This window comes from Pogona vitticeps, chromosome 3 (assembly GCF_051106095.1).
Source record: "Pogona vitticeps strain Pit_001003342236 chromosome 3, PviZW2.1, whole genome shotgun sequence".
Lineage (NCBI taxonomy): Eukaryota > Metazoa > Chordata > Lepidosauria > Squamata > Agamidae > Pogona > Pogona vitticeps.
This window is the reverse complement of record NC_135785.1, coordinates 137,194,791-137,221,775: the sequence shown is the minus strand read 5'-3', so window position 1 is coordinate 137,221,775 and position 26,985 is coordinate 137,194,791. Positions and strand designations below refer to the sequence as shown.

Sequence of the window (26,985 nt, the reverse complement as noted above, 5' to 3'; positions counted from 1 at the left end):
TAGTCAATTATGGATAGCTTCAGCACATCATTGTGTTAACTTTTCTTTTCAACTTTCACAGTTTTTCTACTTGCTTTCAGAACTTGCTTCACTTGAACCATAAGCCACCTGTGCAGTGCCACGTCCTCAATCCTGTGTGCTACCAATAAGAGTCAGGAATTTGCAGAAACCTCTTCCTTGAAAATTGAAACTCCAAACCCTGATAAGCCAAAGAGCCCAAAAAAGCCACAACAACCAACATGCAAGTTTTGTTTTTTATACTTCTCCAGAACTTTTCTTCAAGCTGGGCATTGTAAGGCTTGCAGGGGAAGTGGGTAACAGAAAAATCAAATTGTCCCCAAGAACGGGTAGTACATAACCTTCCAGGAGCCCAGCAGCCCCACAATATTTTTTATTCTCTCAGAAATAAAATGGGGATCAGAATGCCCTAGGAGGAGTAATTATGCCATGTTTACAGTATGAGAGACACCTAACACCCCTGTTCCCCCAGACTATTTTTTTAATTGGCTGCTGGGAGGTGCAAAGAGACTTTAAACAAAAAAAATATTTTGTTTTTTTAATAGTGCACAGCTCCTGAATCTGTGGAGTAAAGCCATGGCTGTGCACAGCTCCTGAGTCTGTGGTCTAGGTTAGTGGTCCCCAACCTTGGGCCTCCAGATGTTCTTGGACTACAACTCCCAGAAGACTTCACCATCACCTCTGTTGGCCAGGATTTCTGGGGGTTGAAATCCAAGAACATCTGGAGGCCCAAGGTTGGGGACCACTGACTAGGTCACCATTATCTTCTCTGATTGGTAGTGGTCTGAGGCAGAGGTCTATCACTGGAACAGGAACTATCAGGTTTTCGACCTATGTGCAGTGTCTGTATGTGCAAAGCATGTGTTCTGGGTGAGTTGTGGATTCTCACCAAAATAAGACAAAATGTTTCCTTCCTTCTAAAGAGAATTTTTTCTTACACATGAAAAACTAAGGGAAGGCTATGTCAGAGCCCCTTTTCAGATATACTATGTAAAGCAGGGATAGGAAAGCATGGGTGACAGTACAGGCTAGTTGGTTATCACATAGATCACAAAGAAATGACACCAAACACAAAAGCGGCTCATACACCACTTCCAGTTTTGAAAAAGAAATGTACTTGGGGTATTCAGCAGTGCAAGGGACTGACTCTGTGGCTGATTTAAAAGATTAACTAATAACTAGTGTTCTTGGGGGGCTTTCAAAGACAGCAATGTGTTGTTCTGGAAAAAAAGGGGTGTTGGGGAAGTGGGTCCTAGAAAATCAGCCTTCATGCACCCTTTGGCCACCACTGATCTACAGTATTTACATTACTCTCCTTGATCTCTAAAGAAGTACAAGCTAATTCTCCTGTTGTGTGGGAGTGCCATGCCATAAAGAGTTCATTGGTGATGTGGAACTTGACTTGGTGACTTACACTTTGTGGTTAAATGCTGCTTCTTTGCCTGACCCAACATTTAGAGTAGCTTTGTACACATGCCACAGCAATTCAGTGTTGGAGTTCCTTAATATTTTATAGGAAGGAAGGAAGGAAGGAAGGAAGGAAGGAAGGAAGGAAGGAAGGAAGGAAGGAAGGAAGGAAGGAAGGAAGGAAGGAAGGAAGGAAGGAAGGAAGGAAGGAAGGAAGGAAGGGAGGGAGGGAGGGGAGGGAGGGAGGGAGAGAGAGAGAGAGAGAGAGAGAAAGAAAGAAAGAAAGAAAGAAAGAAAAAGAAAGAAAGAAAGAAAGAAAGAAAGGAGCTTTAATTGTGGATTTCCTTTGTGGCATTCAGCCTTCTAGGGTCACGTGTAAGGTCAGTGGATTTGAAGCAGTGGGCTCTTCCTGAGGTTCTTCGGTTTACCTAAGTTGCAGATCCGATTGCAGAATAGTTATTCCTGGTTGTATTTGCTGTTAAGATCTTAATGGAGAAAATGTTCACAGAAGTTTGACTAATGTTGTGCATTACCTTTCACTGTCTCAAATTTGCATGTTCAAAATTGCATAAAATATTAACTGCCTTGGCAAATAGCACGACATTCCATGATTAATTGCTCACCGACAACATGACTTTATTGCATCTGTTCTACAATTTGTGGCTTCATATTGTGTTTATGATCTAATATGGAGAAGACAGAATTGTTCTGTTTTACTGCCAAGGATGTTAGAAACAGATACCATTTATTTTATCCAGGACATTCCTTATTATTATTTTAAAAAAAGAGAGAACTCAGCAATGGAATAGTGTTCAGTTATTATTGTTCTCGTGGTTGCACAGTTAAATTTTCAGAAAACATTTTATATATTTTTAAATACAAGATTAATAATTTTGCTGGGTAGGAATCACGATAAAAATATGATTAAGGCCATGGAATGCCACCATCTCCCATTATTTTACAAATTAAATAGCTGCAGTCACTGCGAAGAATGAATCAGGGCATGGCAAAACATTGCCAGTATACTGTTGTCTGTAACATAGTGTTTTGGGAGGTGAAAGGTGGATAACAATGTTCCTTTTGCAAATAATGCAACAGTAGGTAATATTATTATGTATATATTGTAATGAGTAAAATGTTGATGGGGGAATTTCTGGATCCTTTTTTAAAAACATCATAATTTATTTAAAAAAACCCGCAATATTCTAGCCTCTGGAATGAAAGACGGCAGGTTCATTCAAATGTATATCTTCATAAGAAACACCGAAGCAAAAAGGCAAGAATCATTTTATTCCTGTATATTGACTTTAAATAATTGTTCACATCTGTGTCTGCCAGAAGAATATTAGTAAAGTCTGCACTGTACAAATGGAGTTCCAGCTGGGTGTCCTTTCCTTTCCCTGCCTGTGCTGTCCTGTCCTAGTCTTTACGTCATAATTTCAGTACAACTTGAGCTGCATTGTTGTTGTTTCTCCTTCCCCATCAATGTGTGACAGTTCTCTTGACAGTAGGGTTAAGCTGCAAAATGTTTTCCTGGTCACACACAATTCAGCTAAATGTGTGGTAGACTGGTGTGTGGGAAGAACTTGCCTCCTAGTGTAGAGCTGGGGAAATGTGAACATTCATGAGCCTGCCTGATGAAATTACATTTTGATCGCTGCAAGCAGCAGAAGTGATTCATTCTCCTTCAAAGAGATAAAGAGGAATAGCATATTTTTAAAAGAGTGTAGGAACTGCTTTAGGGAGAGACTCTCATCATATCCATGACAGATGAATACGGGTAATAACTCCACTGATGTAAAAAACAGAAGAGGGAGCAGACGTATATTTATGTCCATCAACATTTGTATATGCAACTAAGTAAATATTTATGTAATTTCTACTGAGGATTGAGAAGTAACCTATATGCATATGCAGTGGAACAAAAACATAATCATTCCCATAGGAGTGACCAGTCTTAGATGGAAAATCCATCTGATTTAGGACACAATGTAAAGGAAATAGTTTGAGAAACCGGAGGGGTCAAACAAATATCCTATCTGATTCAGTATTCCTGGAAGTGGTTTTAAAGAGTTCTCTAAAACAGTCTTCTTCCAAGTTACCTTTCTCCCTTCCTTGCCCTGTTATATTACAACTTATGTAGATAAATGTAGCTTAAAAATACCCCAGATTTTAATAAAACTAATGCTATAGTGGTTTAGTGAAATGATGTCAGGGGAATTAAATCATAATATAATTTCCAGTAATAAGTTGGAATATCTCCGTGGCAGAGGCTTAATTATGGTTAAAGTTCAAGAATGCGTTGTATTAGACTTGGCCGTATGACACAGCCGTAGTGCGGGAAGCAAATGCAAAGAACTTTGGTTTATATTGTCCCTGCCCTATGTGTAATGATGCTTTAGCCTTGCTCAGTATCCCCATAATTTGACCTTTGATTTCTTTCAAAAGACCTTTGTAACAGCTGGTTTGTATGTTTTAAAGAGGCAATGAAAGTAGATTCAGAAATGCTTCCCACAAATTGCCTGGTGCATCTCACATATTTGGCCTGCAATGAGGTCTAGAGCTCATGGGGTCATCTCAAGTTCCCAGATCTTACCATCTATGATGTATGAGTGCCTATGTTGCATGTTAGAAAGATGTAGGAGGTGGAAAGGGCAAGTTTTCAGAGCATGCTTGGGTACATGCTGTAGAGGAGAGATCCCATTGAATCACTTCCATTCTTGTGAATCACATAGCCTATTTGGTTTGCAAGCCAGTCAGTCTAGAGTTTAAAGCCCAGCTGCCAAGGTGGCTAACTATTGCTAAAATGCATTAAAAGGCATCAGAATAATAGAGAATCTTTGAAAAACAATAAAACAAACAAAGAAAAAGATTACAGAGGTTCCATCTTTCCTTCTACAACTTACCACTATTTGGCTCAATCTAAGGTCCAGAGAATTTTTTTTTAAATGTAAAATGAGCCTTGACCCCAAAAGTTGGTTTTTGAGAAAGGATTACTTACTTCAGACAATTGTCCTATGCAGCTATGGCTGATATCCTGTGATTTAACATAGTAAGTCACAACTGGAGGCCTGACAAATCAACTTATTGAGAAGATGACTTACCAAATCATCACTGATTCAATTGGCCTCCCTGTGACTTGCCACAATAAGCAAAATATTTCAACCTAAATTTAGCTTATAAGAATAAGTAGAAAGTGGAGAAACTGTTAAATGGGTGAATAGCAAAGAAGCAGACTGAAGGTGCTTTTAATCTGGCAGTCCAGTCCTGGCATCCCCCTGACTGCAATGAGGACAGCAAAAGTACAAAGGCTTGGGCTGCAAGAAAAGTGCCTTGTGTCTGTTTTCGTTCTGTGAGCATGCTTTGCATTGCAATATTTATCCATTTGACTGTGATTTAGCTTGAACTCAGGAGCAAGCTATAGATTCTTACTTGCTAATCCTTTCATACTGACATAACTTTTAGTTGAGCTTGAACATTTTAGTTTTGACAGAAATCCAATCTCAGAGACTTACACTGAGGGAGAGTGTACCACATCAATTTTACTTTCTGTGTCACAACTAAATGTGTCTAGTCACAGTTTCTAGATGCTGGTACCTGCTGGTTTCTTCTTTGTTTTGCTTTTTACTTTTTCTTGTTTATTGGAGGGGGAATCCATTACAGTAGTGAAATACAGTTTAGTCTCACAAATTTTGTCAGATAAGCACCTAGACACTGTGATGAAGATGACAAAAAAGATAAACTAAAGAGAGCACACCTTTCATTTCTGAAACATGTTTTCTTGACTGTGTTTTGCTCTTGGTTACATTTTTCTGTTGGGGAATTCTTTGTCATTTTTCAGTTCGCTTTGAGACACAAACTGGGCAGATAAGAACACACAGTGAAGGATAACAACATCCACATAGCTTCCTTATAGAGAAAAACAAAAATAAAAAAGAGCAGAATATAAGACCATGGTAGATGAGTTCCAAGCAGGTAGCAGATTTGCGAATGTGAAATCTGCAGAGAGTATCAACAAATTTAGCAATGAAATGTGGAGGCTTTCCCATAAATCAGTGCACAATAATGAGATTGTTCCTACCTATATTTCTTAGTGGAAACTTTGGCCTGGCAATAGATCTAATGGTATAGAATTATGGGGCTCCAAAATAAGTGAACAGATAAGAACCACAGTGGAGGGTAAGAATATCAACACAGCTCCCACCTCTCCCTTAGACAGAAGCATAAACTTTTAAATTGGGGATCCGTAGAATGTGTGTACTTTTAAACTGGAGAGATGTGTGAAATGTGTATACTTTTAAACTGGGATCACTACACATTAAGCCAGTCTGAAGAGATTAATAACATCTATGTAGTACATAATTATTTGAAGCTTCATTTAGGAATCTGCACCACTGTTCTTGCAGATAATTATCCCAACCATGGACAGAGTCACTGTGCAGGAAGCTGCAAACATTTGTGGAAATAAAGAGTGTATTTACACAACACAGTTACAACAATTTGGATCCATTTTATCTGCCATAACTCTGCCCCGTGGAATCACATGAACTCTTGTTTGGTGAGGCACTTTGACTGTAGATCAGAGAAATGTACTAGATCTATCTCCTAATAGCCAGAATCCTGTTGCTTAGTGTAGAAAAAAAACACATTATAGTAGGCCCACCGAATCAATTGAGTGTTAGTGAGTCAACCCCTCCATAAGTTCCATTGATTGAAATTAATCTATTATAACTGTGAATTATTATGCTAAAGTAAGTTATAGTAACCCTATTTGAATCAATGGAACTTACAGAGGAGATGACTTGCCAAATCCCCATTGATTTAGTGAGCCTACTGTAGTGTGATCTACTGTGCTAAGCAATAGGATTTTGGCCATAAAATTCTAAGTACAAATCTCAAGATAGCTCAGGATGCAGGTGTTATATTTAAAGTGACATCACACTACCATGTTTTCCCAAAAATAAGACAGGATCTTATATTAATTTTTGCTCCAAAAATGCATCAGAGCTTCTTTTCAGGGGATGTTTTATTTTTTTCATGTACAATGATCTACATTTACTCAAACAGTCTTCTGGTTCCTGCACAATGGTGGAGGGTGGGGTTTCACTTCACTGGGGCTTATTTTTGGGGTAGGGCTTATATTATGAGCATCCTGAAAAATCATACTAGGGCTTATTTTCAGGTTAGGCTTTATTTTTGGGGAAACAGGGTACTATAACTTTGTAATGGAATTACATTAGCCTTAATCTCACCCTTCTTGATCGTACCTTTTCCTTGCCTTCTAAAGTTCAAGTGGCAGAGAAGCACTTTCTATTTAAATGGACAAGTATATTCAAATCAAGGGGTGTTGGTGAGGAAACCAGATGTCAAATTATCTAATAAGGCTAAAGACTAAAGATGGGGGTCTTTGTATTTGTATACAAATATTCCCTGCGCAGCTGGACTTAACGAGGGTCTGCCTCTGGGGCCAGACAGTCAACACATGTTCCACCAGTGACGGCCCCTCTCTTCCTTCTCAGCTAGCCACTTGGCAGCCTTGTCCTCCCTCCCTCTGCCAGGAGTGGCTAGCTAACTGGGAAGAGAACGGTTCTCAGGAGCGATGGGAAGGATGAGCGGGGCTACTGCTGCCAGCGAACATGTAAGTGGAAGGTCTGGCCCCAGGGGCTGGAACCTCATTAACTCCAGCTACGTGGGGATATTCGTATTCAAATACAAATACCTCCATCTCTACCAAGAACCATCAGATTCTTTCAGCTTATGTGTTTTTGTAGGCATCCTTCAGTCTCAAGAGACTATGGTAACATTCTCTGAATGGAGGTCTTGAAACAGCATCTAGTGTGGCTGAGAAGGCCAATTCAAGAGTGACAATCCCTTCCACACTGAAGACAAATACATCTGTCCTCTGTCCAGCTCCCTGATTTTGCTGGTTTCAGGACTGCCTCTTTGCCTCTGCCTGCTGCACAAGTATCTCTTCAAATTGGGAGAGGCCATGCTGCACCACCTGCCTCCAAGCTGAATGCTCAGATGTCAAGGTTTCCCATCTGTTGAAGTCCATTCTTAAGGCCTTCAGATCCCACTTGCAGATATCCTTGTATTGCAGCTTTCCCTGCACTAATTCTCCATACAGGAGATCCTTTGGAATACGACTGTCAGCCATTCTCACGACATGCCCAAGCCAATGTAGATTGCTGTTTCAGTAATGTATACATGCTAACAATTCCAGCTCATTCTAAGACTACACTATTTGGAACTTTGTCCTGCCAGGTGATACCAAAAATGCGTCAGAGACAACACATATGGAACATGCTAAACTTCCTCTCCTGCCTTGCACAAAGGGTCCAGGACTCACTGCAGTACAAAAGTGTACTCAAGACACAAGCTCTATAGACCTGGATCTTGGTATATGCCGTCAACTTCTTATTAAGCCATACTCTCTTTGTAAGTCTAGAGAACATGGCAGCTGCTTTGCCAATGTGTTTATCCAGCTTGACATCTAGAGAGAGAGTGTCAGAGATCGTTGAGCCAATGTACATGAAATCATGAGAAACCTCCAGTTCTTGTGTAGAGATGGTAATAGAGGGAGGTGAGTCCATGCCCTGGTCCATGGCTTGTATTTTCTTCTGACAAAATGTTGGCAGGCCTTGATAAAATGATTCATAAGTTGTTGGAGGTCTTCGGCAGAATGGGCAACAACATTCTGCATCATTAGTGAAGAGGAAGCCCCACATGCATTTCAGCTGGACTTTGGTTGCTCTCAATCTAGAGAGATTAAAGAACTTTCCATCTGATCTAGCTTGTGAGTACTATTGTACTTATGCTGCTGATCTGTACACTGTTATGCTAATGGAAGAACCCCAGAGCTATATGATAGGAACGAGTCCTGCAGCTTTACCCTGTGCCACTGTCAACCCTTGTAAACTGGTCTGAAAATGTTGAGACTAGGAATAAAATGCATCATGGCTTTTTCCAACAGATCTTTGGCTTCGTGAAGTGAACAAGTCTCTTCCAATCAGGATGCCCACTTCTGAGTAGCAGTAACTCTCATATTCCTTTTCACTATTCTCAAAGTAAGGAGAAGGTCAGTCCCAGTCCCATGCTGCTCTACTTGTCACATATTTTCAAATGAGTGGATATTTTAAACATCAGTGATAATGATATCCATTCTTTTTCTTAATACTCAGGCCACATCATCTATATGACAGTACCATAAAGAGAGGCAATTGTGATGGCAGTATCAATGGGATCAGAGCATTTATAAAAACTTGAAAAGAAGGGCACTCATACTGAACCAGCTAATCTTCAACTGAGTTAGTATGAAACACACACGTGCAAGATTTACTTCAGTAGCCATGATAATTCCTGCACGGTCTGAAAAACTATTTCAGTGCAGCTTATAAAATTGGTTCTGAACATTCAGCATTAAAGTTAGACTCATATTCTTCCTGTCATAGGATCTGGCAGTTTGAAATGACTAGGAACACATTAAATGAGTGTTGTTAAAAGACTTTTATCATATATAACTGAGTGGACAAACCAAGTGCCAACCTCTAGCTCTGTAGCCAGGCATCAGACTCACTCAGCTGTAGTGACAGGGAACTGTTTCCCCTGTGAAAGTTTGTATTACCGCTTTTATCTCTTGTTCAAAATGTCAGGGTGTACATTCTAGCTTTGGCAAAAATAGATAGATTTTTATATATGACTCTTCAATATGCAAAACTGAGTGGGACATTTACCCCCCCCAAACAATCCCATTCTGTACTTTCTAGAATGTTCATCCACCAGCTCTAGCACAGAGAAAACAAAATAACATGGAAAAGGGTAGGAAAGAGTCTGGTGTCTTCATTTGAAGCATGGGCTGGACATTCCTCACTTCTGGTGTAAATGGAAAGGCAACCAAACCTTGCTTTTGTAGAAGTGGAGAAAAACTTCCCTGGACAAAATGATTTGGCAAAAGTAATTACATAAGACCTGAAGGTACTGAAAGAAGGGCAAAGAGTTCCTGGTTCTGAAGATGATAGATGTGTTATGGCCCTTACTTCTAGAGATTTCTGACCAGTGAGGTGGTGCCAAGGATTCATGAATCCAAATAATGTATTTTTTCCCAAAGCCCTGGTAAACATTTTACATAGGCGATCCTGAACTGTGACCCTGTCAAAGTTACTGTAGCACTTCATCACCTCCATCCTCAGCTGCAGAAGGGCAATATACTGAGGAAAGGCATATTGTCAAGTCCACTTGAAAGAGGACCAGTCCTCACCCTCACCTGTAACTGAGAAAAATGTACATCCTATACACGGTTATTATTCTTCCCCCCCTTCTCATCTTGCCTGTTCCCCCCCCCAAAGTAGACTAACTCAGCTGCCTCTTTGTAAATGTATTTATTTACTTATCATCCACTGTTCAAAAAGTGCAGAATCTGGATTATTTTATTTTATCTTGTATAGTATGGTAAGTACAGAGTCCATATACAGAGAAGGAGCTACTTCATGGAGTGGGATCTGTGAAACAAGGCCTCCCCCATTCACTTTACATTCTCTGCTTAGGACCCCATTTTGTCTTCCAGCAAAGTGTGGGGAGCGTGCTTGATTCTGACAGAGGGAAACTACAAATGGGTTACATGAAGTAGGTAGTGCATCACGTGACACCAAGGTTACTGCATTTGGTGGAAGACAATACTTTTAGCAGGGGCAGCACTATTTCTCCTGCCACCCAAAGTAACTGCATACCTGCCTGCCTTATGTACAGAACCTCTGGTGGTACTGGTGGTGGCTACTGCAGTTTTGATTGCATACCACTAGAAGAAGGAAAAAAGAGGAGGAGGAGGAGGAGGAGGAGCCAAGCCAGGGATCCTTGAAGCCAAGGCACTACAAATAACAAACCATGATGAAATGCAAAAGCACTGGAAAAAATGAAGAAAACTAGTGGGTGCTAAATGGAATTGTAGATCATATTCAAAACATCAACTTATCAAGCAGTGCAAAGAGATGTTTTCTCTTGCACTTCATGGCCTCTCACTTCCAAGCAGTCTCTTAAGTGATTTGTCAGCTATTATAAAACTCCTGAAAGTAGATATTTTTAATCATAAAAATATCAGCTATGCTGCAGTATGTTTAAATAGACCAACATGTTACTTTATTTATGGCTGGATGTGTGTGTGTGTGTGTGTGTGTGTGTGTGTGTGTGTGTGTGTGCGCGCACGCGTGCGTGCGTGTATGCGTGCATGCGTGCGTGTATGCCTGCGCACGTGCACTCTTGGTAGAGTAAGATTATAGAACAAACTAAATGCTAAAGCAGAGCTCACTTCTACTTGCAAGTGGTTTTCATGATTTATCTAATAACACAAAGCAGCTGTATCCATGCATAAATGTGTGCTAACTTTGGAAAACTTTTGAAAGCATCGCTGAAGTTCTCCTGCTAGGATTAAAAAAGAAAAAAGAAAAGAAAAAAGTCTATCCAAGAGGAGTTACAACAGAGCAAACTGAGGTATAGTTATAACTTACAATATTGGAACAATCAGGACAAAGAATGGAGAGAAAGAAAGAGTTAAACTCAGGTCCCAGGGAGATTGTGGTGGGAACAGGGAGTCAGTGGTTGCTGAATGCAAATGAGAACAGGATTCTTTTCCAGGTTTATGGAAAACCAGATTTCAACTAGTATAGCTTTTCTAGCCATATCTGGCTATCTGAATCTGCCCCAATCCTCATTACCCTCCAACTATTACAAAAACCTTGTTCCCTTTTTTATCTTATTATTTCAGGAATGAAGGCAAGCAAATGTAGTATTTGAAAATAGAAACAGAACAAACAAATAAACAAAAACTGTAGTCAAGATTGAGTTCTAAGCTGTAGGCTGAGTAAATAGGCTTATCGTCACGGAGAGTGAGACAGCCTGTGCCAGGCAGCAGATCCAGAAATATCATTAAGGACTGTGCATTGTCAAATATCTAGTTCCCTGTTGTATATTTGTTACATTCACTCTGGGCTACTTGACATCAAAACATTTTGGGCCCTCTGTGTGGATACGTCTGAAACCATTGAGGACCACTGGACTAAATCTTGAGTGGACTGCTAGAGATCTGTACCCGTGTTTTGAGCCTTCTTGAAGTCAGAGCGCTGAGACATTTTGAACAGCAAGACTGATGACACAATCTGCAGTCCTTAACTCTGCTGAGGTCATCTACAGTCTTCACTGTAGAAGAAGATGGTCTCAGCAATGGTGTGAGCTATTCTTGTTTCAGTGTGGCTTGGGCTTCAATGGGCAATTAGGAACCATTGGCTTTGCAAAGAACCTGCTCCTGGTCATCTAGAAGTGGTTTTATGATGTGGATCAACAAATCTGACTGCAGTTTTGGATTCTGCTTGGTGGCATGGCTGTCAGGATGACGGCCTGTGCTTCAAAATGTAACCACAACCTCACTTGTTCCATGAAGATGGAACGTGCATAGTTATAGTATATGGCACCAACAAAATATGTAGTGATTTAAAACACAGGATGACAGGTCACTGTTCCTTGCAAACAGAGAAACAGAGTTGGATAAACAAGACACAAACATATGCTTAATTCAGTTAGTCATACTAAGGGATAGTTATGGTAGGCTGTGGATGTGTGAAATGAGGAATATCTCTTGTTTTTTCTGTTATTGTCTTGTCTTTGTATAACCTTTATTAAATGGACTCTTGACAGCAGAACATAGCTATGACTGCACTGATTTGGAATAATTGACTAGTTTTGACATTTAGACTTTCACTGAGTAATAGTTGTTTCTACCAGGCAGCTGTGGTGATAAATCTACTGCTGGTATGTTTTTAATTGATTTTTATCTTGAACAAATTCTTAAGTTAGTATTGGCACCCAAGTCAAAGCCTTGTTTGGGGAAAGAACTGAATGCAATATGCACAATCCACTTCAGAAGAGAGAAAATAAATTTACTGTGACAAAGCAATGGCCTTAGAAGATAAGGCTTGCATTTTCAATAGAGGAGCCAATAAAATTCAAGTGTTGTTTTTTAAGCATATTGGTTTTGCAAACATGGAACAAAAGGAGGCTGGCTTGATCGTTACAGGCTGCAAAGCCCTTGAAACCCAGCCACTTTCCAGTCGTTGGGAGTGTGAATGTGATCTGGCAAGCACAGCTTAGTCATTAACTAATGGATTGTAGCTGCAGTCTTTCAATAAAATGTGTAGGTGGCTAGTAGGGTTTCAGTGTTACCAGCTATTTTAAAGTCATTTGAAGGTTAGCTTATGAAATTAAAAGTTAGGATCTAGAGTTTCTTTCATCATCAAGCTGTGCTAATGTATTACTGCTCAATCAAGCAATCATGTGTTTTTTTAAAAGAAAAGTTCCAGAAAAGTAATGTGAAGGTAATGAAGCACTTCTGCAACAATGTACAGAGAAGGGTAGCATAACCTTTGGTTCTCCCAGTTGTTGTCAATTATTTGTTTAGATTTTGACACAGAAAAACAGATCACATTTGAAGAGGGGGTGAGGCTGTGAACATGTATTATGCTATGAGCTGTATTTATATGTCTGTGTTGAGCTAAGATTTTGATATATGTGTGTTTTCTAGCTTCCTCTGCCTTTCCTGATGTGACTTGGATTTGAAGTTGATGTGATGTCACACAAAACTTGCTCAGAGAAAACTTTTATTAATTTTCAGTGGGGTAGCTATGTTGTGCTATATTGTGTAACCATGTGAGCATTGCATCTGAAGAGATGGTCTGTAACCCATGAACGCTTTTACTGAATACTGTGTTGTGTGCCACCAAACTATTTTTAGGGTTTTTTTTTTTTTTGCAATCTTCAATAAAGGTGTGTGTGATATCCAAGCCCCATAGGTGTAGAGAGCAAATCTGCATATTCTAGGAATTTCCATAAGGCAATAAGATAAATTAGCTCAGCACTTGGAGCAATAGCAGAGCTTACTGGTTGGAAATGTTATTTATATATTCAGTGCAATTGGATGAGGCTAGTGCGGTAGGGATAAAATTAGCGTGCAGTGTCACCTCAGTTCCAACTACTGTACTTTCTGGAGCCACTACCCTATTCAGGATAAGAGTGCATAAGCAGTTACAGTATTTGATGAAGTGTTTGTTGGGTGACTGATTGTGCAACCAGATACACAAAGAGCCATGTAGCAGATACAATGTTAATTGTGCATGTGGAATCCCAAACAAGATAATGGACAAAGACTTCCCTCTCTTATTCACAGCTTGCCTAGGTTTGAAACAATTAAAAGGATTACCTGGAGCTTCAGGACAGAGTTTGGAAATATTTAATTCTGAAAAATCACCACTGCTGATGATGTCATTGGACTTACATAGCATAAGTTACATCAATAAGATTTCAACTGATGTGTTTTAATTTTACTGGTAGGCTTGCCAGCTCCTAGGCAAGAACTTGGTAGCAAAGAGGTGGTGTTTACAGATTGTGAATCCAAAGTGTACAGTTATCAGTATCACTAATATACATATACTTGGAATTCCCCATCATTGAGTGAAATATCTATCAGGCTAACATATATCTACAAAAGCAAGCCAAAGCCTACTTCTGTTACAAGGACAAAGCAAAACCTTATTCTGCACAACTCAAGCAGGAAAATACTTTTGGATGAGGCAACAAGTCAGGTATTCATTACCACTTCTGCCTATAGGAAGTCCATTGCAATAATGAGGTGGCAGATTGGATTTTTCCTGGTGTCATTATTCCCAGACCTCTGGCATGGCCCAGTGTGCATGTATTTATAAAGAGAGTTTTGACCATCAAAAAAAGAAGTAATTTCCCTTTCTTGTACCAAGAGCAGCAGAAGACTTTAATAGCCACTAAGATAATGAAGCTAATTGACAACCCTAGCTATGGGCAAAATCATAGGCAAATAATCTGAAAGGACTATGTATGCAAAGTGCAGCTTTCCACATGTTTCTGAACTATGGCCTACATCAGCTTTAGTTAAAATGAGGAATGCTGTGAGTTTTAATTCTTTGCCATCTGCAGTGTCACACTTTGATGACTCATGAGCATACAGCTACAACAAGCAAATGCCTAGATCACAAGATCTTGCTTAAATGGAAATTGTGAAGAGTGAGGAATTAAAGAGAGGGGATGAGGAACAGGTAACAGTAAAAAAATAATAATGGGAATTTGGTACTGTCATCAGGATGGTACTGAAAGCGTGATCATGCATGCATCTGTTCAGAAGTATGTCCTAAGTTCAGTTGGTCTTTTTCCCAGGTAAACTGGATAGAACTGTAGCTTAACAATGTTTAACCTATGATCGCCATTTTTATACCATTATACTTAAAATCCCATTCTTTACTTTTCTATGTTAGATGGATGTGGGTATGTACGTAGGACTGAACTTACTCATCGTTTGTCTGGCTAGAAAACTGCTGAAGCTGTTAGATGTAAGCAGGAAGACTCAGATCTGGTAATAGCTCCCCTACAAGAATGTAGAAAGGATAAGTTGTCACTGAGTTCTGGACTCAACATAGGTCAGTGGTTCCCAGACTTAAGGCCTCAGAAATTCTTGGACAACCACTTGCAGAGGTTCTGAACATTGGTTCTACTGCCTAGGATCTCTAGGATTTGTGGGCCCAGGATGTTTGAAGCAACAAGTTTGGAAACTAACAGTAGGAGCTGAGGAATGTCTCTTGCCTTGCCCCTCTTCTGTCAGTTTTATCTTCTTTTTTGAATATTTATCTTTAAACACCTGTTCATATGTCATGTTTGTATCAGCAGTACAGTCAGAAATTTGAAAACAGAGGAGAACATTTCTTAATTTTATATCTTACCTTTATGACCAAAACTAGTATGCAAAACCCCTGGATTATGGATACTGCAATCGTACAACATCTGGAGACATTCTCTATCCAAATAAGACAAGAAAATCTGTAAAATAAATCAAAAAAGAATTACTGGTCCTTTTGTGCATTACTATCTTTAAATTGAAAGGTATATTTGATTATGTGCCTTACATTTATCTTTGTGCTATTTTGCTAATAGCTGTTCTTTTCACGTCGAAGAGACATTTTCCTATATGGAAAAACAAGTTAGCTAAGTAATGAAAGTCTTCAATAAATAATAAGGGGTACTGTAACTGCCAAAGTACCTTACCGTTATTATGTTTTATTTACTCTTTGGCTGAAGGGCAAGCATCTGGTCCCACAATAACTTACATAAATAAATTAAACTTGTTTATTAAGGCACATTGCAATATAATACTTACTGGTCCCCAGTCCTGCCTCATTTTTACATGAACTTAAAAAAAGCATAGCACCCTTTTAATTGATTTCTTTCTTCCTCTGACCAAGTATTTGCTTTCTTTTCAATTTGTAGCTGAAATAAGAATCCTTTTTTAAATAAAAAAATTCAGAGGATTCTTTCAAACTCCTGAGAAACTGAGGCTCATCATGAGGTGTGCATTCCTATACAGACTACACAGCTTGGCCCTGAAACAGGGATGTACAGTGTGCATCTAAGAAATGCCTGTAGTGCTTAGTGATACTTTTGAAGAAAACTTTAATCTTTTAGCCAAGCAGATAGCCCCAAGTAGTTTTCAGCTTTCAATTAAAATTTCAGTAGGCATTCTAGTTCTGACTTTAATCTGCAAATTAAGTTTACTTTCTTTCATTGGCATTTTGTCCTGTGTTTAGACCAAATGCAGCTTTTACCATTTTGGCAGAAGGATTTTTGGCTGAGTACCGTGACTTTTTTTGTTTAGCTCACTTGGCATTTCATTCATAAATATCTTTGCTTGCAACATAATGACTCAGTTGAAGGTACTGGAGTGGCATTTAACACACATAAGCAGGGCACAAATCTACATTTCTACTTCAAATACCAGCTCAACCTCAGCTTGAAAAAAAAAGATGAAAACTATATTCTTAAATATGGAATATTTTACCTGTAAAAGCCATTGGTTAAGCCAGTGCAGATCAAATGTTATTATGTGCCATCACTTTGCCCCCAACTTATGTGACCCCATGAATGAATGATCTCCAAAATGTCCTGTCCTCAACAGCCCCGTTCTTCTCTTGCTAACTCAAGCCTGTGGCTTCCTTTATGGAATAAATCCATCTTGTATTTGGTCCTCCTCTTTTCCTGCTGCCTGTCACAATCCCCTCTGAAGTCTCTAATACCCTGGTCTTCACAAGGTTCTCGCTCTTCCTTTCTCTTCGCTGCCACCAGATATTAATGCTTTAATATCAATTAACTGTTGGGACACGTGTGATGCCAAAATCATAAATCTTTTATTTAACAAGGGAAGATGATAATCAGAAAGGTCTCATAGAATAAATTACAGGCTGCAAATCACTTATATTGAATCTATTAGAATATTTCTTCTTAATTCTTTTAAACCTCTGCTTCAATTTCCACTCTTACAGTTCTCTAACTCACTCTTAACTCCTCTTAAGCCACACACAGTCTCTCTCCAGACCCTCTCTCCCAGTCTTTTTATCTTTTCCCCTCCCCCTGGCTCTGCCTTTCATTCTCTCATTGGCTCCTGTGTGAAGGTTCCACCGTGATGGGCAGGTGAGGTCAGGGCTGTTCGCTGCACTGCCCTCAACATTTCCCAGCATTATTGTCTTTTCCAAAGAACCCTGTCTTCTCATTATGTGCCTAAAGTAGGAAAACCTCAGTTTTAACATTTTTGCTTCCAAATATAGTTCAGGCTTGATTTGACCTAGGATCCACTTGTTCATCTTCCTATTAGTCCAGAGTATCTGCAAAGCTCTCGTCGAGCACCACATTCCAGATTAATATTGTTTTTTCCTCTCAGCTTTCTTTTCTGTCCAGTGTTCACACCCATATATGGTAACTGGAAATACTGTAGTGTGGATGACCTTGTTCTTCATTTCCAGTGACTCATCCTTACACTTGATGCTCTTTTCTAGTTTCTTCATTGCTGCCCTTCCTCGTATCAGTCTTCTGATATCTTGGCTGCAGTCTCCATTTGGATTTATGACTGATCCAAGGTATACAAAATCTCTATTTCAGATTCTTCATTGTCAGCATTAAAGTTGTGTAGTTCTTCTGCAGTCACAATTTTTGTCTTCTTCATGTTCAGCTGCAGTCCAGTTTTGGCACTTTCTTCATTCACTTTCACTAAAAGTTGTTTCAAGTCATTGCTGCTTTGTGCCAGTAAGATGGTGTCATCTGCAGATCTTAAATTATTGATGTTTCTTCTGCCAGCTTTCACTCCTCCTTCAACTGAATTTAGTCTGGCTTTCCATATGATAAGCTATGCATTATAGTTTGAACACATAAGGGGATGAAATGCAAAATTGTCTGACACCTTTGCTTATAGGAAATCAGTCTATCTCTCTGTGTCCTGTCCTAATAGTAGCTTCTTGTCTACAACACAAGCTACACATCAGGACAAGCAAGTACTGAGGCATAGCCATTTATTTCTTTCAGAACAACCCATTGTTTCTCATGTTCTTTGTTGTAGTCCATAAACACAGGTTGATCTTCTGAAACTCTTTGGTGTGGTCCAGTAGCCAGCATATATTTGCAATATGGTCTTGAGTACCTCTTTGTTTTCGAAACCGAGCTTGAATATCAGACACTGAGCAGAGACTGAGCTAATGATTGGTGTAGTCTGAGCCAAGAGGGTTTCAGTGATATGAGATGTACTTCCTAAGGGTACCTTGCTTGATCGTATGTAGCACTGAACTCAAAGATGTAATGGGTGCATGTGTTTTATTTGCACAATGAAGCACACAGAGATAAGACATCAGCATTGCTCCTTCAAGTGACTTGATGTAAGTTTTCAAATATAAACTCCTATCCGAGTGAAGCTGCCTTCCAGATTCCACAGCTGTACATTTATGATTAACTCTACTTGTCACAGATTTTCCCCCTAAAAGAGGAGGAAAAAAGTAGGGAAAAAAGAGAGGAAAAAACCATAAATAGTTTGGCACTAAACACATTGCTTAATGTGTTTCTTTCTTTCTTTTTCTTTTTCTTTTTCTTTTCTTTTCTTTTTTTTTGACCATCAAATGGCAAACTAGAATTCAACTACATAGCCATATTTTCTGTTCTAGGAAAGAACCAGGGTCAGAATCTCACTGTTCAGAGTATGTTTTTTTCTCCAACACAGCTTCTCTGAACGGTTCCAGTTTCTTGCAAAACAAACAAACAAACAAAACAGTATTATTCAAGGAATTTAGCTTCTTCTCTCTTCACTCTATAAATGGCAAAAGGATTCCGGTGTAGGCTAGGGTCCCCTGAATTTCAGTACCTTGTTATAGTGTATCTTTTGCCCTCCTCCCATTGCTTGGACCCTGAAGAAAGGCTGTTGGGTATGATAATTTTTTGGGTGTGTGTGTGATTCCCGCCCCCCCAGGCTAAGTCACCGGGTAATGTTGTCTGTTTCTGATATGAACCCTAATGCAGATACAGATGCTGTATCACACATTCCTGTACTTGATAGGGATTTTGCTTTTGAAAGCAGATATTTTTCATGAGTTGACTGAAATGTAAGAGAGAGATTTTTTAAAAGTTATCATTCTATTCACTGTGAAACCTGTGGCAGGAATGGGTTAACCAGAGAAACTGCATCTCTGAGTGACTTGGCAGCTGTCTGGGCAATTCTTGCTTCTCCAGTGAAAAATTGTAGTGCAGCTTGAAAGTCAGAAAGTTATTTTATTTATGTCTCAAATATGTCCATGAATCTTTCTGCCAACTGTACGAGTGTGAAGGGAACAGTTGTCCTTAGAAGGCTGCAAAATTCCCATACTGCATGCCAGAGAACACTCTAGCACAACCTTGACTGGAAACGAAGGTGCTCCTGAAGGCCGAGTGCCATATTACTGGTGGCAGCATCCTTCCATTTTAGTTTCATCAGCGATTAATCTACCAAAAAAAATATATCCTTGAGTGTTGAATGTACTTTTCTTTGCTTTACATGCATTTGGGCAGGTAGGCTGGTCAGTGCATCGACAATGCAATCTACTAATTCTGCTATAAAAATATTTCCATAAATTAAGGGATTTCACTTTTACCTGCATTGTCCATTAGCTAATGATATGCTTCTGGGTATGACTAGAAGATCATCATATAACTGGTACAAAGCAGGAATTTCAGACTTGATTTGTGGAAGACTAAATACCTATCAGTATGTTGAACCACAGTGTGTGCCTTTTTTTATGGAGAGGTAAAGACCCTGAACCACTTGCCATGTTCAGTCTTGCATTCTGCCATAGCTTGCCTGCCAACATATTTTACCAGCACCAGTACTTCTCTTAACTACCAGCTTCTACTTACAGCATCAATCTGCCCACCATTATAACCTCCTTTACCTCATGCTATCCTTGCTCTCAAAATGATTCCCACAAAAAAGCTCCTCTTTCTTGTTACCTGAAGAAAACAAATGTTGATTTGTTGCAGGAAAGTGGGAAAAAAACAGAGTTCAAATCTCAGAACCAATAGCTTTTACAGCTACCATGGTGGTTCCATACATCTAATCTGGTTCACTGGCCCCTTTATGAAACTACCAAGAGTAGAATTCAAGAAATTACATTTACTGGGTAAATCAGGAAATATGTTAACCCTGGAATCAAAGGCTGATGCTGGATGAAGCATCTGGTCCTCTAAGTATATGTAAATAATTGTTACGACACCATGTTCCTTGTTAGTAGCACTCTACCAATCTGGAAAACAAACAAACATGGAAATGTGGAGATGACTTTTTAAAAGCAATATTTTGTAAGCCCCAAACAATCAAGTTAATATTGTAAAAAGCAAAGGATGTGTTAGAATATCTTGAGTTGAGGAAATCGAATTAACATTGTTATTCATTTCCTTTTAGTCCATTTAAAGCGGGGGTCTCAAACTCAATTTACCTGGGGGCCACTGGAGGCAGAGTCTGGGTGAGGCTGGGCTGCATCAGATTTTCTGCCAAGTGGAGCAAGAGCCCGAGGAAGCCACCCAGGAGTAACCTTAGCCCGGCTGGGGCTCCAAGGAGGAGGGGGGGCGCGAGCCCTCATTGCCAGCCATGACCCCCTCCGGCTCCTTATTCACTACCACCACCACCAGCAGCAGCAGCAGGACAAAGAACCAGAGAAGGGAGGGAGTGCCAGTGACGACCTAGTGGGGGGGGGGAGGAAGGCACGACATAAAATAAAAAAACCCTCATAGAATCGCCTTGTCAAAGGAGAAAACCCCCCATCAGTACCCATGAAATTAAACAGAATGGGGTGGGCCCTCCACAAGTACGCACACTCATGCACACGCACACACATGCACGCACACACACACAGAGAGGTCCGGCAACCTTTGTCTGAGGGCCCCCCTCAAAAAAAGGTGCACTTAGCAGCAGCAGCTACCCCCTACCACAACAGAGGAGCAAATTTTGTGAATCGAGCCCAGGCAGCCTCCAGAGTCGAGGCGGCTGAAGCAGGACGAGGAGGAGGAAGCACCGCTGGGCACTGAGGCGGTCTCTGGCCATGCTGGGGGTGCCAAGAGAGAAAGCAAGCCAGAGAACCACTTCCCTGGAAGAGGCAGCGGCAGCTGCTGTTGGCGGCTTGGAGGCCCTCTCCGAGGACGGGCCGGGAACGAGCTCTGCTCTCAGAGATCACTTGGCGGCGGTTCAGGTGCTCGGGGAAAAGAGCCAGCAGCACTCTCACTCACCAGCTGTCCTCCAAGACAGTGCCTCTTGCACCCTCCATCTGGAACTGCAGCCTGCCAGACAGCAGACAGGTGGGCTGGCTGGCAGGCTGCAGTTCTGGATGGAGGGTGCAAGACACACTGTCTTGGGAGACAGCCTGCAAGCGAGGCGAGGCTTTTTTTGACTTTTGACAGCAGATGATGCGTGGGCGCTTCAGGGGGGCAGGCAAGGCGGGGGCCACAAACTATAATCCGGTGGGCCGCAAATGGCCCCTTGAGACCCCTGATTTAAAGCAACATAGAGTTCCTGTGAAGTTTTTCATTGCAACATGTGAAGTTGCTGTATGATGGTTCCCCAGATCATTTCTCTATACATTCTGATAACATTATTAAATCAGCTGCATTTGAGAAAGCTTGCTTCCTATAAGCCTGGTTTGCCCATATCTAGTCTCTGAAGGCACTAGCCTGTAAACCTGCTGGTCTCTGCCAAATTTTAATAGAAAAAAAGCTTGATCACCGTTTCACTATTAAGGAAGACTGGAGGAATGTCATAGTTACTACTATTAGAGCTGTGTCTCTGTTGGAGCTGAGTCAGGTTCAGACAGGAAAGAAACTGACAGAATGGCCAGATTTGATACCAGAGTGTAGTGGTGGGCTCCAAACCAAATATGTGCAATTTGGGGATTCTCAAACAAATAAACAAAAGCCAGACAGTATGTCTCCAGTACAATTAAATAAGGAAAATACCATGGTGGTATGATTGAGAGGAGGACAATAGAAGCTCATTGACAGCTCTAATGTGAAATCTGAGTGAAAAATGGCAAAACCATTCCCCAATCTCAGTATCTGTGGACAGCGATTAAATGAGGTCACTGTAGCTAATTGTCTCATGGAGCTGTTTGTTCAGTTAGCTGTTAAGTTCAGTACTTAGTAAAGAGCTGGTGAAAATTTGTTTGGTGTTGTGGTAGTTGTTGATTGTTTTAAACTTGAGTCTGTTAACTTCCTGACATTTTTGCCTTGTTAATTACAGCAGTTTAGCTTAATCTCATTTGCCTTTTTGTTTCTTATCACTGAGTTTCTATACATTTTAGTTAGCAAAACAAAAAACAAAAAACAAAAAAAACCCTGGCACCCATGTTCCCATCCAATACCCACAAAGCTACTTTTATTGAAACAGCTCCATTAGTTTTTGTCATACTTTCTACTCATTAGCCTGTTTACTCTGGACACTAGAGCCGTTCCCTAGGGTTCCAGCATGGTGTTGCCCAGCAAAGGGACTTTGTCCTTCTAGAACAGCCTTTAATTTAGCCACCTGTTTCCGGCCTACTTCTGCTAAGCCTTGCTCTCTTCCGCTTCCTCAGTGTCTTCTGTTGTAGTGCTTAACTAGGCCGATTGCTTGTTCTTTGACTAGCTTTTCTTTGGTGCCGTTCTTCAACTGTAAAGCAGGAAGATTTTCTAAGCAGTCAGGATAGAGGTCTGCAATATCAAGGGGACAGTAAGAGAACAAAAGTAGCATGAATAAGCAAAACTGAGTACCCATTTGACTGTACTTAAGAACCAATTTTTCATGTTTCTTTTGAAAAAAAGGTGCATAATATACAAACTCTTCAAGCTAATTGTGGTAGGACTACTTCCCTCTTCAGGTTTTGTCATTTTTTTAAATTTAGTACAAAACAAAAACAAGGTGAGGAAACTCACCAAAAATTTATAGCTGTTTAGGTTTTCCATTCAAGTTGAAATGCACGGGGCAGTGATCTAAATGCCTGAATCAATACAGATCTGAGGTCTGAACTGAATTGGATTGGATGTGGTCCAAATCACTTTCAATCAAATTGGGAGACTTGTATAGAGTTCCTCCTGTTACTATCAGATAATGAGATAAATTTCCAGTTTAACCATACTCACTAAATCAGGAGTACTCAAGAAATCAGACATTTTTAATTTTTTCCAGTCCCTAAGAAACAGAGCTATTAGAGGCATATATTTTAAACTATGACATATTTTATAATGCCCCAAATCTATTTCAGCACACGTCTATCATAATATTAAAGTCCTTATTGTTAGAAAAAGATAAAATTAAACAATTGAATCCAAACAAATAAGTGGGTCACAGTGGTTAAATTGCAGTCATGTAGTCAGGTCTCTTCTCACAACCAGAGTTCGATTCTGATGGGTTCAGGTAGCCAGCTCAAGATTGACTCAGCCTTCTGTCCTTCCAAGGTCATTAAAATGAGTACTGTACCCAGCTTGCTGGGGGCAAAGTGTTCCTTGCATAATTATGTTGTAAACTGCCCAAAGATTGTTCTAGCGCTATGGGGCGGTATATAAGTTGGAACAATAAAACAAATAAATTAATAAAATATGCTTCCAAGGCCATTGCCTGGAAACAAATGCAGCACTCAGGTATATGGAAGTTGGCTATATCTGTATATTTTGATGCCAGGATTAGAGGCACATAATAGTTGCACCTCTGATATTGTGCAGTGGAGTAAATCAACATTCAGTAAGAGAAGAATGGGGGCAGCCTAAACAAAAACCTATAACTTTTAAACCTGAGTTAATTTTGTGTTTGGGTGAGACATGATTAACTGATGAAAAAAAGAATCAAGTTCTGGTTTTTTTCCTCTGTTTGGTACTGTATATCTTTGTGAATGGTAGTGAGTACAAGAGGGTATCTAGTAGACCATCCTGACTGCTGACATTGATGTCATCAATATCCAAGCTATGCTTTACTATGTAAAGCTTAGCATCTTGTTTTCCTGCTGGAGTTTTGAACCATGGATAGAGAACCACAATATCCCACATTCATAAACCAGATGTTTTTTGATGAATTAAATTATTTAATATGGAATGAAGGAGTTTTAAATTCTCTCTTTTGACAGATGTTGCTTGTACATGTTCTAAAACTCCTTGGGCCTATTCATAAACCAATATTGTTGTGTTTCTTCTTCTGTTGTTCTTTTCAACATGGCCAGCTATATTTCTGCTGGTGCAAAATGTGAACATGAAGGTGAGTTATGAACAATCATTCTCTTCATCTACGCTCAAGTACAGGCCAGGATTTCCTACACTCCTGAAGAGAGTTTCAGTGGAACACTTCTGTTCACTACTCATGTGTGGAAAAGTCCCATCAATTTATGGAAACTGATACAAGGTTGACATTCTTAACTGGTCAAACTGCCATAATCCTGCAACATCATTACTGAATACTTTCAGAGCAGGTTCTATAAAATTTGTACCTATTTCCCCAAGTTTTCAGGAAGACATAGACAGAAGAGTAAATTTCTACTCTTCTTCATGATGCTGGGTTATTTATCAGCAAAACTCAGTTTAGTGTATATATTTTCCAGGATTTCCCCCCTTTTACAGGTCAAACAATATTTTTGTAGAAAAAATGCTTGATGGTCATAAAATGAAATGAAAATATTAACATGTCAAAAGCTACACGAAGTGTGTGGCAGCGTGTAATTTTCTAGCTTGCTGGCATGGTACTTGACAATGGCATTATTTTAAGTATGTAACTGTAGGAGAGGAAGACTTACTATCTGCTTATTTCAGACAATGAGTGGATGAGGGATTAAATTAAATATCCCCGTGTTGATGGAAAGGCAGGGAAACTTGTAGATTTACCATGTACAAGTCTATAATAAATTACCATTCTAAGCAGTTTATCTGAAATTGTGTGTGTGTGTGTTTGTGTGTGTTTGTGCGCGCACGTGCATGTGCATTGAACAAAATTCAATAAATCACACTGAAGTGCACATTTTTAACAAAACAAGAGGCTACAATGGAAATATAATATATTTTTCAAGTGGGCATAATATTTTCCTCTGAAATCCTGCATGGGAAGGAGCTTTGGGGAAGAAATAAAATAAAGATGCATTACCACCCTGAAATGCAGCTGTATGCATTTCCTAAGGAAACGCTCTAAACAGCTGTTGCTGAATAGTTTAATGTTTCACTAGTCTTTGCTTGCATGCAATCATTTTCCATAAGTACCATAGGAAACATTGCTTCTGTTGCCTTTTACACAGAAGCTCATTCCCTGCTAAATAGTGTGTGGATCTGTTGTCCCTGGAGTTTTATTATTTCATCTACTGGATCTATTTTTCGCTTCACTGAATAGTCAACTATTTAACATGCTTTCTGATAACCTTTGAAAATGGCTGTTCCTCCTATTAACTATGCAACACATGTGCTCAGCGATACAAACTCTGGCAGCCTGGATAATTTTTTTATTCATTCCTATGCCTTTTTGTTCATCTAAGTCCTAACTCACATATTCAGGTTGAAGGGTTCTAGAGGATGGTCTGAAGTCATAAACTGTGTTGACATTTTAAATCTGCAATGTTATGGGACCAAAGATTGCGATACAAGTAAATACACATACTTGAAAGTACGACCCATGGAACCTCCCAGGATGTAGTGATGAACAGGCGCACACAAGATCACGCAGAAGGGCCAGACTAAATGTGGTGTGCGGTTGTACACATTTTTCACCCAAAGGTTGGTTGGTTTGCTTGTTTGCTTCAACAAAAATCATGCCTGGGAAGTCATACTTGACGAAGTTGCCCTTCCTCCCCAATTGCTTTCTTATCCAAGATATGAAAAGATATGGAGTGAAGAAAAATAGAGAGGAATGATTCTGAGGAGATAAATGTAAAAAACAAAACAAAACAAAAAGAGTGGGAAGAGGAATCAAGTAATATAGCCTTCAAACAAGCCAAAAACTGACAATTATTTTCACTCAGGATCAGTAATTGTGAAGGTTTTCACTTCATACAACACTGATATCTGCTTACCTTTCTTTTACTATTAGCCAAACCCCCTTTAACCAAAAATTCAACATGGCATTTAATATGCAAAATAGATACAGAAATTAAAAATTTTATATAAACACAAATAGTTTTTCTTGTCACAAAAAGTTAAAAAATGTAATTTGTCTTAAGAAACAGCAAGAATAAAACAAAACTAATCTTAGAACTGCAGAGCTGGAAAGGACCCTATGGATTATCAAGTCCAGCCCCTGTCAAGGAGGCATAGCCTAGTGGGGTATTGAACTCCCAACCGCCGGCTCTGTAGCCAGATACCTAACACACTTTGAAGTGTGAAGTTTTATCTCATGGTCTTGTAGCCCCCCTGGAATTTCTTCACACCACCCCAGGGAAAGTACCCTCCCTCATAGTTTAGGAACCAATACCCTAGAAGAATGAATGTTCAGCTACAAAGTTCTCATATAAATACTTTCTTTTGCCTTAAATTAACCAGATACCAGAGGTGAACACCTCCCTCAGATTTATCATTCCCTTTCCCACACATACATCTTTGCAATCTGTAATATTTCAATAATATGAACCTAATTCACAAGATAGCCATGAATGTTTTTAAGAAGGTGTAAAAAAAGTGTCATGAATGCAAAAATCCCAGGAATAAAGGCAGGATACAAATATCATAGAGCTAATTAGCTTTTAGTTATTAGAACCGCCAGTCCATTGTTTAATCTACAATAATTATTCTAAACTATTTAGAAATATCATCTAGTCTAAGTGATCAAGTGCAATCTAGATTTCAGTTGGAAGCAGTCTTTAAAGAGCTTCACAAATAACTAGGGATTTGAACTTCTGTCAAACTATCTTGATATCTGATCTTGTGCAACATCCAACATTTGATCTTGTACAACAATGGCAACAAAGTACCTAAAAGTAACCAGGTGTCAACTGTGTAAGTCTTCAGCCATGAGCAGCAACTACCAGGCTGCACCAGCAAATTGAGAAGACTATATGGTGTAAATAATGCAACAGAGAACAAGATAAACTTACAAATGTATGTAAGTACAAAACAAAAATGGCTTTAAAATCCTGCTGAAATTTGAGCATGCTAGCATTTAGCATGCCAATGAAGCAGGATTGACTATTTCCAGTTGAAGTTGGGCAATTTAAATCCCAAAGCCTTTGA

At 39.6% G+C, this 26,985-nt stretch overlaps 1 protein-coding gene across 14 annotated transcripts in view; it reads left to right on the top strand.

The window, feature by feature from the left end:
* Positions 1 to 26,985, top strand: part of PCDH9 (protocadherin 9) — a 1,094,858-nt gene that overhangs the window by 696,934 nt on the left and 370,939 nt on the right. For 3 of the 14 annotated variants that reach the window (XR_013543774.1, XM_072993186.2, XM_078390752.1), the window contains one exon: positions 81 to 25,760. The exons of the other annotated variants lie outside the window; for them this stretch is intronic. Coding sequence is in view for 2 of the 3 variants with exons in the window: in XM_072993186.2 (XP_072849287.1) it covers positions 81 to 103 (23 nt within the window). In the remaining variant the exon portion in view is untranslated. Of the gene's footprint in view, positions 1 to 80; positions 25,761 to 26,985 lie in introns of those variants that run through there. 14 annotated transcript variants of the gene reach the window in all.